Source organism: Lemur catta, chromosome 8 (genome assembly GCF_020740605.2).
Source record: "Lemur catta isolate mLemCat1 chromosome 8, mLemCat1.pri, whole genome shotgun sequence".
NCBI classification, from domain to species: domain Eukaryota; kingdom Metazoa; phylum Chordata; class Mammalia; order Primates; family Lemuridae; genus Lemur; species Lemur catta.
In genome coordinates this window covers 99,713,451-99,727,419 of record NC_059135.1, presented here as the reverse complement: position 1 = coordinate 99,727,419, position 13,969 = coordinate 99,713,451, and the positions used below count along the sequence as shown (strand labels likewise).

General features: G+C 35.2%; 1 protein-coding gene across 2 annotated transcripts in view; it reads left to right on the top strand.

The window, feature by feature from the left end:
• The window catches only part of MAP3K2 (mitogen-activated protein kinase kinase kinase 2), a 40,191-nt gene extending 26,696 nt beyond the window's left edge, over positions 1–13,495 (top strand). For both annotated transcript variants that reach the window (XM_045558831.1, XM_045558830.1), the window contains exons 15-16: positions 3,615–3,792; positions 4,530–13,495. In XM_045558831.1, the coding sequence (XP_045414787.1) occupies positions 3,615–3,792; positions 4,530–4,755 (404 nt within the window). In that variant the 3' untranslated portion in view covers positions 4,756–13,495. The remainder of the gene's footprint in view (positions 1–3,614; positions 3,793–4,529) is intronic.
• Positions 13,496–13,969: the final 474 nt, after the last annotated feature.

Below are 13,969 nucleotides of genomic sequence, written 5' to 3'. Positions count from 1 at the left end.
CCTGTGTTGTGGCACATCCTGACTGAGGCTTTATTCGGGCCAAGGAGAACATTCCTAACCAGTTCCTAGTGACAGAGCAGAATCTGCAGAATGCCTGAGCCAGATCACATATACCAGAATGGGGAGTGCGAAAGGATGGGAACATGGTTCATGATCTACCTACCTTAGGCAGACTTCAGTTGTTAAGTACAAAACCTGATAGCTTAAAGAACCTCCTAGAGAAATTAATTCTATTAGGAATAATCTGTGTTCAAGCCAGCTTCTCCTTAGCCACCAGAATGAGGCAAGGCAGTGGAGCTGAGGGAGCTACCCCCTTTGTGGATCTTCTAACCTTGCCAGAAAGAGTGATGAACTGTCCTGGTCAAATGACAAGGTTGGAAGCAAGCTGATTTTAAAACATTATAGGGCAAATATATTGATAAGGGGAAAACATAAGATAAAAAATTCAATGTGCAATGTGATCTCAAGTTTGTAAAAATCAGGTATGACTTGGAAGGAAAATTTCCGTATGATTAACAGTACTCATCACCAAATGGCAAGATGAGTGATAATTGTTTTCTTCTGCAGACTTTTGACTTTTTCTATATTTCCCAAATTTTTATGAGCAACTTTTAACTGGTAAGAGAAAGGAAGATAGTTGATTGGTTTTAAGTTTAAACCCATGAGTTTAATGAAACTTAAGATGAAAATGAATGGATCATTATTGCTGGGGACCCAGCTTACTTCAAAAGCTAGTTCTTCCTCTATTCTGCCTTTTTTGTTTTTTTTTTAAACGAACTATACCACAGAAGACCGGATAGTGGACGAAAAGAAACTTATCTTTGTAGAAGTATTTTGGCTAACAAGTGAAGAAGGAATAATGAACTAATAGATAAAGGCATTAAACATTAGTAGCTGCTGACATCACTAAAATAGAGACAGTCTAGAATATAATATCATCTATCCAGTTCTGTTCCACACTCCAACCCCCAAAATGGAACCTGAATCTGATCAAGCCTCCAGCATTGGTTCAGCATTGGTGATTCCTCTCTCCCTATCTTTGACCTCCTGAGACTGTTCTTCCCTGTTCATATCTCTGTTGTGAATAAAAACTGGCTTATTTGTTGTCCCTCCACTGGTTAAATATTTTAGAGACAGTGGCTTTTTTGACAGTCCTCCTGTAAGAGACAGTAGAGATGTTAAATAAGCAGTGCTATTTTAGAGACTCACTAGTACTGTGGCAAATTTAGGCTTAAGGTATACAGAGAATGGGTCCTGGACTTGCCCCTGCATAGAAGCTTTAGAGAAACATCACTGACTAGGCTGGGGAATTTTCTGGGAGAACAGAAAGACAAGTACAAAAGCTCATAATAGGGGTTGAAAGTCTTTGTCCTCTCTAGTCTATAATGTAGATTTTCCTCATTTGTTCTTGGAGATCATTTTTTTAAAAAATGGTAAGAGGACAAAACATATGTATGTATATATTTTACTAGAGATACTAATACAAAAGGGAAGAATCTTTTTTAATGTAAAATATGGTTAAGGTTATGGAAGACTTAATAAGAATTGAAGTAAAATTTAAAAATTAAAATTAGGTAATAAAATTAATGGCTTATTAGAGAATAGTTTATAGGAAAAGTTAAAAATGAGAAGAGAAATAATTTATAAAAGGCAGAAACTAGACTTATAGTCTCCCCCAAAAGACAGGGGAAAATAGAGAATAAAAACCAAATGACCCTGGTGTGCAGATCTTGGATCTTGGTTTTTGATACCCTTCTCCACTAAAAGGGAAATGGCTGATTCCAGGACTGGTGCATAAAATATACAAGGTGAGCCTGGAGCATCTTCTAGTGCCAGAAAGTAAGAAAGTGTTCAAAAACACCCCAAAAAGCAAAAACACAATGATGGGATATGGCAAGGGGACATAGGAGCCAGTGGAAAGAGCTCCCAATGGCCAAAGCTGATACAATTTGAGCAGCAAAATAAAAGTGTTGGATTATAACCCAAAGTGTAAAATAAATATGGGTCCATAGTGATATAAATGAATGATTTAATAAATAAAGGGGAGAAGGGACCCAAATCTCTCCTACAGAATAATTCCAAGTAATTTATGTAGCTACTCAGCCTGGAGCATAACTCTCTACTCCTTAATTGTGGGTTGTGCATGGTGAATTTCTTCCAGAGAGTACAGTATGGAAAGTGGGGCCAAGGCGGGAGATTGGCTTTACAGTGAAAACCTGATGAACACTACCTCAAGCCAGGTGATGAGAGTAACACCAACAGTGATGTTGGCAGTATGTGCCTGAATACCATGTGATGAGAATGGCACTTCTCACATTCCTCCCCAAAACTTACAACCCCAGTCTAATATAACATGAGAAAAACATGAGACAAATCCTAATTGAGGGATATTCTATAAAAACCTGACTCCTCAGAAATGTCAAAGTCATTAAAAACAAGGAAAGTCTGAGAAAGTGTCATACCCAAGAGGATCCTAAGGAGACATGATGACTAAATGTAGTGTGGGGATCATGGAATAGAAAAAGGACATTAGGGAAAAACTGAGGAAATCTGAATAAAGTATGACCTTAGTTAATGATGATGGATTAATATTGGTTCACTAATTGTGACAAATGTACCATACTATTTTAAGATCTTAATAATATGGAAACTGGGTGTGGGGGTATATGGGAACTCTTCTGTACTGTCTTTGCAATTATTCTGTAAATCTGAAGCTGTCTGAATTTAAAAGTTATATTATTAGAACTTATAAAAATAAAAGAAATTTTAAAACAGATGACAAGCTCAAAGGTTGCTTATAAGACATTTAAAATATTAAAAATTGATGGGAGGCCGAAGCGGGAGGATCACTCGAGCTCAGGAGTTTGAGACCAGCCTGAGCAAGAGCGAGACCCCGTCTCTACTAAAAATAGAAAGAAATGATCTGGACAGCTAAAAATATATATAGAAAAAAATTAGCCGGGCATGGTGGCGCATGCCTGTAGTCCCAGCTACTCGGGAGGCTGAGGGAGAAGGATTGCTTAAGCCCAGGAGTTTGAGGCTGCTGTGAGCTACGCTGATGCCATGGCACTCTAGCTTGGGCAACGGAGTGAGACTCTGTCTCAAAAAAAAAAAAGAAAAAGAATATAAAGCAAATCATTGGGGGCGGGGGGAAGCTAGAAGTTTCTGATTGTGAAGGTCCCTCAGGAAGCCCCTGAGATGCTGGCTTCTCAGGGAAGTAAGCTTCAGCCATGGACTTTTTGCTTTGACAGAGAACTGGGGGCCAAGAGCCTGTTTTTGCTTTCCTAATCCTTCACTGAGCTTTGTTCTTAGCCCTTTCCGTCTTTCTCCTCTTGTTCACCCTCACCTCCAACCTGTACCAGTCCTTTTCAGTGGCAGAACCTTCTTAGGACCTGAAGCACACACAACTGACTACAAGTTCAGTGTTTATGTAGCATATCCTTGTGAGCACCCACTGTGTGAGTGGCGTTATGCCAGGTACTGCTTGGAGGATGAAAGGCACCCTCATTTAGGAGACAGATTGAAGAGTATACTAAGTCATTCTCTGCTGCTGTTCTTTTATATTATATTCCAGAGTGCCAATAAAATTAATGAAATTAGGCTATCATTTTTAGGTGCCAATATTCTGCGAGATTCAACAGGCAATGTCAAACTGGGAGATTTTGGGGCCAGCAAACGACTTCAGACCATCTGTCTGTCGGGGACAGGAATGAAGTCCGTCACAGGCACACCATACTGGATGAGCCCTGAAGTGATCAGTGGAGAAGGATATGGCAGAAAAGCAGATATCTGGTAGGTTTTGATATTAGGTTTGCCTGAAGACTACCTGCCTTCTTATGTATTTCCATCCAGGATTGAAATTACCAAGCCAGATTTAAATTGTCTTTTGTACTTCTGAAATAGGATGTAAGAATTGCAAGAATTAACACCATTTTAATTATGTCTCCTTGAGGCTTATAATTGACTAAATATTTAGAGTCCTTGAATCTATCTTCCCTTCTCTAGGTCCTAAGCAAACCGTAACATTAAAAAGCTATCTTATTTCCCTAAAGAACTTTAAAAGTAATCTTTGTCAGTGTTTTATAATTCAGTTAATCTTTAATTGCTTAATAATTTTAAGTTAGAATATAAAGTGGCCATTTTCTGCTTCCCACTTAGAAAAGATTTTAATAGACATTCATTTTAGATACCTGATGGCAGAAATTTCTATTGCTTGTATTCTTTGTAAGATAAAGACAAAAATTATTTTTAATGTCCGGTTACAAAACAAAAATAATAAAATGAATAATTATATAAAACATAAGTAATAAAATGAATAATGTTCTTTGCCTAACCATTTAAGTGACAGTCATTAAATTGTGGTGTATTTTCATTGATTTTTATATATTAGTTACAGTTTTATGTAATTACAACTTTTCAATGAAACTTTAAACTTGAAATCAAGTCATATTTAAACACTCCTCTTTCTCATTTTCTAGCTAACTAGCTTTCTTTTATGGTGATATTGTTTGTGTTGTATTTCTTTTTAGGAGCGTAGCGTGTACTGTGGTAGAAATGCTAACTGAAAAGCCACCTTGGGCCGAGTTTGAAGCAATGGCTGCCATCTTTAAAATCGCCACTCAGCCAACAAACCCAAAGCTGCCACCTCATGTCTCAGACCATACTCGAGATTTCCTCAAACGGATTTTTGTAGAGGCCAAACTGAGACCTTCCGCTGATGAACTCTTGAGGCACATGTTTGTGCATTATCACTAGCAGCCAGTAACCTCTCCTGTGCCTCTGCCCAGCTCCCATCTATTCATTCACCTTCTCTCTGACTGCACTTTTCTTTTTTATAAAAAAAGAGAGATGGGGGAGAAAAAAAGACAAGAGGGAAAGTATTTCTCTTGATTCTTGGTTAAATTTGTTTAATAATAATAGTAACCTAAATTTTTTATATTTAATCTTTTTTTCCCTTACAAGAACTTGAAACTTCTTTTTTTTTTTTAATTTTTATAATGTACTGATGTGGTTCAGAGAGATAAAGCACTTTAGTACATAGTCACTCTTTTTAGTAAAAACAAATCATTTGGAATACCTAAAGATTGTAGAATCTTTCCCTATATCACTGACATATTGGTGGTGATGGGGAGACCTGGAAAATAAGAAGAAAATGATGTATAATTTGTAGTTTTTAGTGCTAGTATTTAAAATAGATCCTCATTTGTGGGATTGAGCCCTAAACTTGAGTTTAGGGTAGGTACTCAACTTAAAGAATATAGGTTCCTTCTTATATCTGTATTCTTTAGATCCTAACCTCTGTCTACCAAGCTTTTTGCTCAGTAGAAATCTTGATAGAAGATATGAATCTCTAAAAGGTATGTTTGTTAATCCTAACCAGTATAATAAGCAAACACTATAATAGATCCATGTTACTGGAATCTGTAAACCATGAGGGATAGCTTTCTGCTTAAAAGAATACTATTTTATTTTAAAGTCAATGAGCAAATTCAAGTAAAAGATGAAAGGATAGTGTTCTCATTAAATATGCGAGCAGTAGAGGAGACCACGTTTGCTAGTCAACAGAAATAATGAAAAAAAAGTTTTGTGTATTTTAAATTATGAGAGGGAAAGTCCCAAAATTGAAGGAATGGAAAAATAATCAAAATCATGGATACTTTCTTCCTATTTTTAGCTCCTAATTCCCCATAATTAACACTCTTTAGGAACTAAGAGTTCAGCCAAGAGTATCCCTGTGTTTAAAGCTAGTGAGTGTCATGAGATGAAACTTTTGTTCTTGGCATCATAGAATACTAAAACACCTCAGAAAACCAGATATCATGTAAAACAGTGGAGCAAGGATAATTTCACTTGGCATCTGGCAATTCCTGGAAATGTTTTTGGTTGTCACAACTGGGAGGATACTACTGGCATCTAATGGGTAGAGGCCAGGGATGCTGCTAAATAGACTACACAAGGAAAGCACTCTGCCCCGGGAATTATTCTGCCCCAAATGTCAAAAGTGCTGAGGTCTCTAACTGATGTAAAGACCAGTCCCAGTTATAAACTGAAAACAGAAATTTATAAAGCAGTAAATGTAAAAAAGTAAATTTCAAAGAGAAAGTGATACATGCAAAGTGAGCGTTTTACAAGAGCAGATACCACTACTTTAAGTCAAGGATGAATGATCTCAACAAACAGCAAACAGGAATCACTTCTTTACCAGCTTCATATTGCACCCAAATCAGTAACTCTTCCATTTTAGAAACAAAATGAATTTGAACATTGAGCTTTTTGAACTCTGCCATCTGTATATAGTCTTTCCTTAAAAGTCAGTTCATAATTTTGGGCAAAGAAAAGCATATCAAAACAAAGTATTAACTACTAACAGAAAGGTTCAGAAACTGCCAGCTATTTCTAGTATAATGTATCCAGTAAGAGCAAGGACATTAAATGGAACAAGACAGCTGGGAAAGGTCCCACTATCTCTAATGGAATTGTACTATTAAAAAACATGAAGATAATAATTTGGCCACCTGCAATTTTTTCAGCATATTAAAGCAAGTGCTAGGTACTTTATTTTTAAAGATCTAGAAAATAAGTCTTCTTGGAGGCCCTAAATGTGATGCCTGTCATGGGACTCATAGGGGACTCAGATATTCTTATTTTCTGCCAAAAGTTACGCTCATTTAGGGACTCTTTATACTTTGTTTCTGAAGTTAGGTAGATCTTGGTTTACTGTATCAAGGTCTTACCTGGCATTCCCTGTAGGAATATTTGAAATTCCACTAGGTTGTCTGAGAAGTCAAAGCACAAAATTAGTTGTCAATGCTTCTCCTGTATCTGCAAATCAAATGAAGCAGCTTGCAAAGAAGAGCATGAATTAGCTGCCCCCACCTTGGTAAATCAACTGCCAAATCTTGTGCTAGAAACATAATCCCCAAGTGTGTGGATCTATTATAATTTCATTATCTTTTATGAGTGAGAGTGTCTTTTCTACTTGAGCAAGATCATGGTCTCTGGACCAGTGGGCTTTTTCTTCATATCTTTGTCTTGTGTGGTTGTGATTTCCCTTTGGCTCATTTTTGGTCTGTCAGGGTAACCAGCAGTGCAGAATATGACACAAATGCTCTTTAGAGAAATTGGGGGAGACTGTGGAACCCAAAGCAAAACTGTCTGCTTTTTTCAGTCTCCTTTTTCTTTTCTAAATGCTATAGAAAATAAAGGCACTTGAAAAGAAACTACTACTTTAACACTGCTGCAGAGGGCCTTTGCTTTATAAGAAAAATATTAACTATGAGAAAGTAATGTTCTTTATGTAAAGACTTAAAAATAGACTAACAGTTTACAGATTTATTATATAAAATATGATGTGAATTTATTTCAAACAAGTTGTGAAGGTACCAAAAACCACAATAAAAGTTAATATATGTAAAAACTACTAGAACAAAAAAGCTTGAAGGTGGGGGTGCGGGTATGGAAGACCAAAAGTAAATTAAAAAAAAGAAAGTTTTGAAAGGAAACACCTCTATCAGGGGACGTTAAATATAACACTCCGTTTTTTTCTTCTTTCAAATAATGGTATGGATCAACAAATGAAATTTGAACTTTTTAGGATTACTCTAAATGTATTTTGTTTCTAAATGCACAACTGATTCTTCTATACTGTAATGTTTCTTTGCTGAGGCTTAAAATGGCTAGACTGCTGACTTTGTGCCTTTAAAATGCATTCTGCTTTGACAGTGGCAGACTTTTTGGTGCTGGAGAAGATACACTAGCAGTCTTATATATGCTTTTCAGGAAATATCTTTCTACTTAGGCCTTGAGAGATTCAAACTGGCATGACTTAGGCTTGGACCAAATGTAAGATCTTTTACATTGCAAACAAAATGTATCAAATAAAAGGGTTGAGAAATATCATAATGACTAATAGAAATTTCAATTGGTAATTCTTTAAAATGTATTTAAAAGTATACAGACTGAAAATTTCAGTATGAATATCTTGAAAATTTTCAGCACTTGTTTACACAACATCTTTCTAACTTAAAAAAAAATGACTATTGCCTTACAGAGTTTTAAAAGGCACAGTAACCCATAATGCTTATAAAAATTGATATATTAATACACTTGCTGAACTGTGAAAGAAAAGTTAAAACTTTGATTTCAGAGTAAGTTGAATTGGCTTTCACTTGAGAGAGTCTTTATCTTATTCCCAGTAGAAACTACAGCAAAAAAGTGAAACTATTTCTTTAGCTTTCTGCTGCTCCAGCTCTTATATATGTCATAGGTTTGCTCTCTAGTGTTTCTGAGATGGAGTTGTTAGAAAATAAGTGAAATTACAAAGAAAGTAAAGTCAAATGTGAATTGTTTAGCAGGATAACCAAGCCAAATGGAGATTCCTTGGTCCATGGCAAAGCGCTGTGCCAATGATTTCATTTGGGGTCTAGGAACCCATACCTTGATGAAAAAATCACCCGTTGTCAATCAAGTGTACAAATCTATCCTTTTCATAAACCAAATGAATCTTTTTCATTTGCTCATTCAATAATTTTGACTTACTGTATCAGGTACTAAATTAACACTCTTGAGGAGGTGACAGTCTAGGAGGAATATGGGCACAGTTACTTTATGGCATACCCCAACTCTGAAAGTTCAGCAGTGATGTTTTAAAATGTTATGATTATTTTTTTATGAAGTAAGGGAAAAACAATTTGGGATAGTTATTGGCTGTTATAAACTGAAATGTCATTAACAACCAGGAATAGAGTAAAGGTATCCTCAAATTGGGGGACTTCCCCTTGCCCCGGTCACACAGCCTCTCTCTCAGGACCCCCTCTTACTGTAAACCAGCCTCTACTCAGACAGTTCCAGTGATGGGGAGCATTTATTCCATAACAGCATTTTTTCCCCCAGAGTTCTCTTTTAAAGAAAAAAAATGTTTTCTTTTGGTCTAAATTGTGAAAATACCCAAAACATTTGATAGAAACTGAACTCTGTCAACAGTGTTATTTATGTTAAGATCAGGACAATTTCTTTTCAACCATATTGTTTTAAGTTTGGCCTTTGTTACAAATGTAATGTTCATATTTATTTGAAGATCGGTTAAATGTTAATGAAAAGCAATTCAATTGTTAATTTTTAGTAGTGCCTTTTTCTCTGTATGCCTTAATTTTATTTTGTATTAATAATAATTCGTTACCCATCAAAGTGAAGATTTTTCCAAAATCAGTAGGCTTCATGACTTCATTTGGCCTTAGGCTGTGTATTGGCCCTTAAAACATTTCTTAATGCCTGCTTCCTCCTCCTACCCTTTTCTACCTCCTTTTTTATTTATTTATTGTTTTGTAACGTTAGGAGAGAAACTTTAGCATTTGTGTGTGATAGATGCACTGCAGTCTCCACTAGATGTGAATTCCTAACATAGAAAGAGGTATTCTCATTCTAAAGAGACATAGTAAATTGTTTTCCAGGTTGACTTTCAATCAATGTTGGCACTGGCCAAGTTCTTTATATATCATAGTTCAGTTGTGATTTTCACAGCAGAGTTAGCGTGGTTGTTTTTGCCCTAAAGAAGTCGTTCAAATAGTTTACAAATGTTGAGGCAGTGAGGCTTAGAGCAATGAGCAAGAAATCCAGGGATAGCGAATTCTAATCCTAACTTTTTAGCTAATGTTTTGACTAATACTCTAGCTTACTTTTCTGTAAAGTGTGTGTTTGTGTGTGTTTGTGTGTGGTGTTTAGAGTTGGAGCAGGGGTAGGAAGGAAGTAGGGAAAGGTGGTGTGAGTGTTCAATTAGATCAGTCTCTGTTTTTGGAAGAACAACTCAAAAATATATGACCTTTTGATAATGGATAGTTGTAATCATCCTTGGGTAGGAATGCCAGTACATTTTCCACGAGTAGCTAGTACTAATGAGTGTTTAATAAAAGTATTTACTGTAAATTGCCATGCTCTTGGTTGCTAAAAGTAGATTAAAATTCAGTTTGTGTGTGTGTGTATAATAATAAGCTTATATATAATTCTTAAGTAGGAAGTAGTTGATTTTACACAGTTCTTCATGAACTCTTTGAAACAGAAATTCTGCCAGACATTATCAAAACAAGCTTCCTTAGTTTACCAAGTATTCAAAAGGAAATTTTCTTTTACCTCTTTTTGGTTGGCTAGGGAAGGTGTGCCGTGAAGCCACTGCTCCTACTTCCTAGTCGTCTTTAGCTTGGCTTTGACTTCTGCCATGGTCTGGATGGGATACCATGATAGACAGGTGTGGGAAGTATCGGGCACTCCCCGTTTCCCATGCTCACCTTTAAGAGCAGTAGATGGTTATGAGCTCTCAGGGGAACCTAGAGATTCTTTTCTCAGCGGTAGTGCAAGCATAAAGGCTGAGCTTCAGAAGGGTAAAGGAGGAGTCTAAGCTACAGTAAGAAAAGAATAAATTTTATCTGTTGCCTGTACACAGTCTCTTACATAATTCTTCATATTTTTCATAATTGTGCATTTTAATTGACAGTCATATGGTATTTTTGTTAATAACAGCAAAAGCATTAAATTAGTGAGTAGTATTATTCCCTCTGCCTAATGACTTCTTGTTTGTAACACACTCTGTATTATCAGAATCACTTTAAACCAAAGCTTTTATATTCCCTGCACTCATAGCCAAAATTATTAGCACTGTTACTTCTACCCTCTTGTAAGCTAATAGTATAAAAATGATAAAGCAGGTACTAGTAGAATTTATATGCCAGTCTATCCTTTAAGGAAAAGGACAGGTGCTCAGTGTTTGCATTTAGACATGCAGAATTTACTTCTATTAAGGAACTATATAGACATTACAAACTTAAGCTTGTACACGTGCCAATCTTATTAACGTCACTTGACCATAGGTGCACATAGATACACATTGATATAGATACACCTGATGCCTCAGGTTGGTGGCGTACTTTCTTCCTAGTGTCTTAACGTTTATGAACTTATGTTTGACTTGAGGGGCATTTCAGCAAAGCTGTGAAGAAAAGTAGGTTACTGACCTCTGCTTTGTGCCATAGACATTTTGGAACATAAGGAAGTGTCTGCTCTCCAGTAATGTGCAGGATTTGTCCCCAAATAAGGATTTCTGAATCCCTTAATGCCAGTTGAGAACAGTAAAGTTCATGACTGTACTGAAAAGCACTTTTGTGTTCAATTATTTATATTTTTTTAGAATTTATTTTTTAAAAGCATATGTAACTAATGATGGTTTTAGCATTAGCATTACTTGGAGGGGAGAGAGAAGTGACAAAATTACATCTTAAACTCTATTAGGTACTTAGACTACAAAATGGATTTGACATATTATTCCAAAGATTGTTTTCCACCTGGAATAAGAAGGGAGGACTAGTGGGAACCTTTGAGCTGGAAAGGCTTATGGGCAAAAGGAAGTGGGCCAAACCCTTGCAATATACTCTATCCAATTGAAAGTACAGTGTCTAAGGATAAGAATACTTCTTTAAAAACAAACAATTGTTTTAATGCAATCTTAGTAAGTGAAAGGTTTACATTTTTTCTATTGCTATTGGTTTTAAAATTTTCTACCCAACATTCTGAAATATTATAAGAGTTAATACCAAAAATACTTTTAATGTCTGACATCTCTGACATTTCTCATGATTCTTTTTAGTCATTGTAAATAAAGTAAACTTGGATAAATTTGAGAATAAACTTTTAATTGTTGCAAACTATGATTATCAATTTGTAAATTTACCCTTTGACTTAATGTATGTTTTTAAATGTAGCCATTAAATTCTCTATATTTAACCTATTGGTTTCTCTCTGTAAACGTTTTTAATCTCAGTTGAATGCTGGGAAGTTTATAATTATGTACAAAGGGTTTTTTTCCTATTAAGATTGACTTTTTTGCACATTTTGGGAAATGTTTAATTTGTACACTGATTTACTACTATGACCAATAATTGTTAATGAGTGTATGAGTATCATGAATGCGTGCATTGAACTACTGTCCGTGTCTCTGTGTTTTAACTTCTTTCAAGATGTAGCCATCCGTTACTGCACTGCTATTACTGACTTAAATGGACCTTCTTGCTTTTACAAAGTATACTTATCTATGGTTCTATCTTTTTTGAAGAACTCAGGAGTTCAACATTACTTTCTAATTTTATAATGTGTTCTAAAATCCATTACTAAGTTGAAAGTATGCTTTGTAACTCTGTATCAGGGGATGTGTGTTTGTGTGGAGATGTCTTTTTCTGTCTGTAGGCACATGTATATATCCCAGTAAGTTCTTATTTTCATTTCATTTCTACATTTTTATGAACTTGTTTTATAAGGGTACTATTTAGTTAGGATAATTAAATATATATAAAAGCTTTCTGAGAGATTATTTACTATATAAATATATTTTCAGCTGGCTGATCAAAAATATTTTTTTAATTTTGTTTTTAATCATTCGAAATGTATTTGTATTTCCAGAATTGGACACAAATTGTACTTAGAGCTCAGTTAAAATACTGTTGCAAGGAAAAGCATTGAATTCTCTTTTGAGAATTCTATGAAATGCAAATTAAGAGAAAAATAAATTTTTTTTTAGCAGTAGCAAAAACACACTGTCCACTAAAATGGCCTTTGAATTCTCAGAGCTATGAAAAAATGTGAGAAACTAAATTGTTTGAAGAGATGTCAAGATTTTATATCTCTAGTTGCTGTTGGCCTGTCCTGTTGTTTTTGAGTATTTCCTTTATTCTACTCCAAAAGATTTCAACTTTTAGCTTTTCCCTTACTAGGCAAGGTCAAACTCAGTTTATAAAACAATACATTGGCATATTGTGATTCTCTGTAATTGACTAGAAATTGGTTTAGAAATGTCCAAACATACATTATTGTGTCTTTATACTGTACTGTGTGTTTTAAGTAACTGGCAGAAAAAGAATTGGAAACTAAATTTCCAATCTGACAATGTTATTGTACTTAAAGAAAACCTTTTTAATATGCGGTACCGTGTAAAATTATTCACGTTAGGAATAAAGTCCTCTGTTGAAGTTGAATGTCACTAAGCTTATTATGTTAAAAGGAATTGGGGTGATTAGAAGAACCTACCAGAAGCCAGAAATAGTGTGGTATGTGCCACATTTCATGCACATTTTGATTTTGAGTTGTTCATTCAAAATTGTGCTTGTAAAAATGTATAAAATTTCTGAGTTTTATAATTTCTATGTACTTGTTTTTTCTTGCTGATAAAGAGCTTTTTTTTAATCTAATATAAAAGAAACCATGTTTATATTTTGTTAGTGATCAATGATTTGTTTATATGGAAATTTGTATATTGTTGGCACACATCTTTGTTTAGATTTACGTGCATGAAGGCCTGCAATAATTAGCACAATGAAAATTGCTTTTTCTTACATGTTCATTTTTTGGAAAGATTGTGGTGCAAAGGCTTACTCTAAGTAACCTTCTGGACTATGGAATGAATATAAATGAATGGCACTTTGAGTGTTAATAAAGCTGATATTTATTTCCACTGTGATTGGTTTGTCCAGATCTGTTCTTGGACACTGTGTAGTTGCAGTTGTCCCCTCTTGCTTGAGTTAATCACTGTCCAGGAGACAAAGTGCACACTGATCTAGAAATATTGAAACTAAACCAAGTATTTCCAGTATCTATTAATAAGTCTATAATGTTCTCCCCAACTTGCTCTAGTATATCCTTGGACATCTTGATTACCCAAATCAGAACTTCCTGGTGATTAAAAGCAAACACAGCCTTACTATCTTACCTACTGAGTATGAGGAATGGTCTCTCACATGGTATTGGAGATAATTTAGATTAATACTTTCATATAGAGGACAATTTAACAATGCAAGTCAGTAGCCTCAGAATCTTGTATATCCTGTGACGTAGCAATTTAATAGCTAGGAATCCTTTGAAAATGATTGTGAATGTGGCATGGTGTACCCATAAAAGCTCAAAATTCAGGCCGGGTGCGGTGGCTCACGCCTGT